An 802-nucleotide genomic window follows, 5' to 3' on the forward strand; every position below is an offset into this window, starting at 1 on the left:
GCAAACCAATCTTTACAGCTGTAAAAAAAAGGGGGGGTTCAAGGCAGGAAATCTAGGTATTTGTTTTTAGTTAAGCATAGGTAATCTCTGCAAGTACAAGTGTATCTTTATGAAGAACATTATCTTAATCTCAAGGACAAGATTTCAGTGTTTGTCTTTATATTCTTGTATGTATATGTTCTCATCATGGCAGCAGATGGAGGACTCTGTCGGCAGAGCTCTGGGTCGAGTGACTGTGTACTCCATCCAGGGCTGCCCACACTGTTTACAAGCTAAGGCCACTCTTGGGCGTTTAGAAGTGCCAGTATGTGAGGTGGACCTGGGCAGGCATCCGGAGCTGAGGGCCACAGTCAAGGAGCTAACAGGGCGCAGCACAGTTCCTCAGATATTCTTCAACAGTGTACATGTGGGGGGAAACGATGACCTGCAGAAATTGGTGAGGAGCTGAACGACACAGAATAGTTTCCACATCTCCTATCATCTAAACCTGTGTCTAAGCCTGTACACTTTCCTCGCTCTTTCTCAGGCTCCTGAGGAGCTTCAGAGACTGGTGAGGTTGGTCAGAGAGGAGGCTCTACCAGCTGACGCTCCACCTTTACCAGAAGAGAACCAGTCAGAGGACGGTGCTGACGACACCAGTGGAGGTGAGACCAGTTTTTACACCGCAGGTTATTTACATACTATGTATATTAGTGTGTTGTACTATTTGGTTGCTGGTTAGTTTTGCGTTGCTACTTAGAAAGTAGCTCGGAGATTCATTGTACTGCTGTAGAGTGGAAAGAAATTATGATGCTTTCAAAAT

General features: G+C 45.6%; 1 protein-coding gene across 1 annotated transcript; it reads left to right on the plus strand.

Moving 5' to 3' along the window:
* Positions 1-163: 163 nt before the first annotated feature.
* LOC107988205 (glutaredoxin 1-like) lies at positions 164-802 on the plus strand. The gene is made up of 2 exons (XM_017031081.2): positions 164-436; positions 527-802. Exons 1-2 carry the CDS (start codon positions 170-172, stop codon positions 719-721), a joined length of 462 nt encoding a protein of 153 aa, XP_016886570.2. The 5' UTR covers positions 164-169; the 3' UTR covers positions 722-802.

The sequence above is a fragment of the Cynoglossus semilaevis genome, unplaced genomic scaffold, assembly GCF_000523025.1.
Source record: "Cynoglossus semilaevis isolate Cse_v1.0 unplaced genomic scaffold, Cse_v1.0 scaffold5923, whole genome shotgun sequence".
NCBI lineage: Eukaryota > Metazoa > Chordata > Actinopteri > Pleuronectiformes > Cynoglossidae > Cynoglossus > Cynoglossus semilaevis.

What these genes read in the sequence shown, in the direction of transcription:
- LOC107988205 (XM_017031081.2), top strand. Translation starts at nt 170, where the DNA reads ATGTATATGTTCTCATCATGGCAGCAGATGGAGGACTCTGTCGGCAGA. An exon ending in ACGATGACCTGCAGAAATTG is followed by an intron (nt 437 to 526) that starts GTGAGGAGCTGA and finishes GCTCTTTCTCAG; the next exon opens with GCTCCTGAGGAGCTTCAGAG.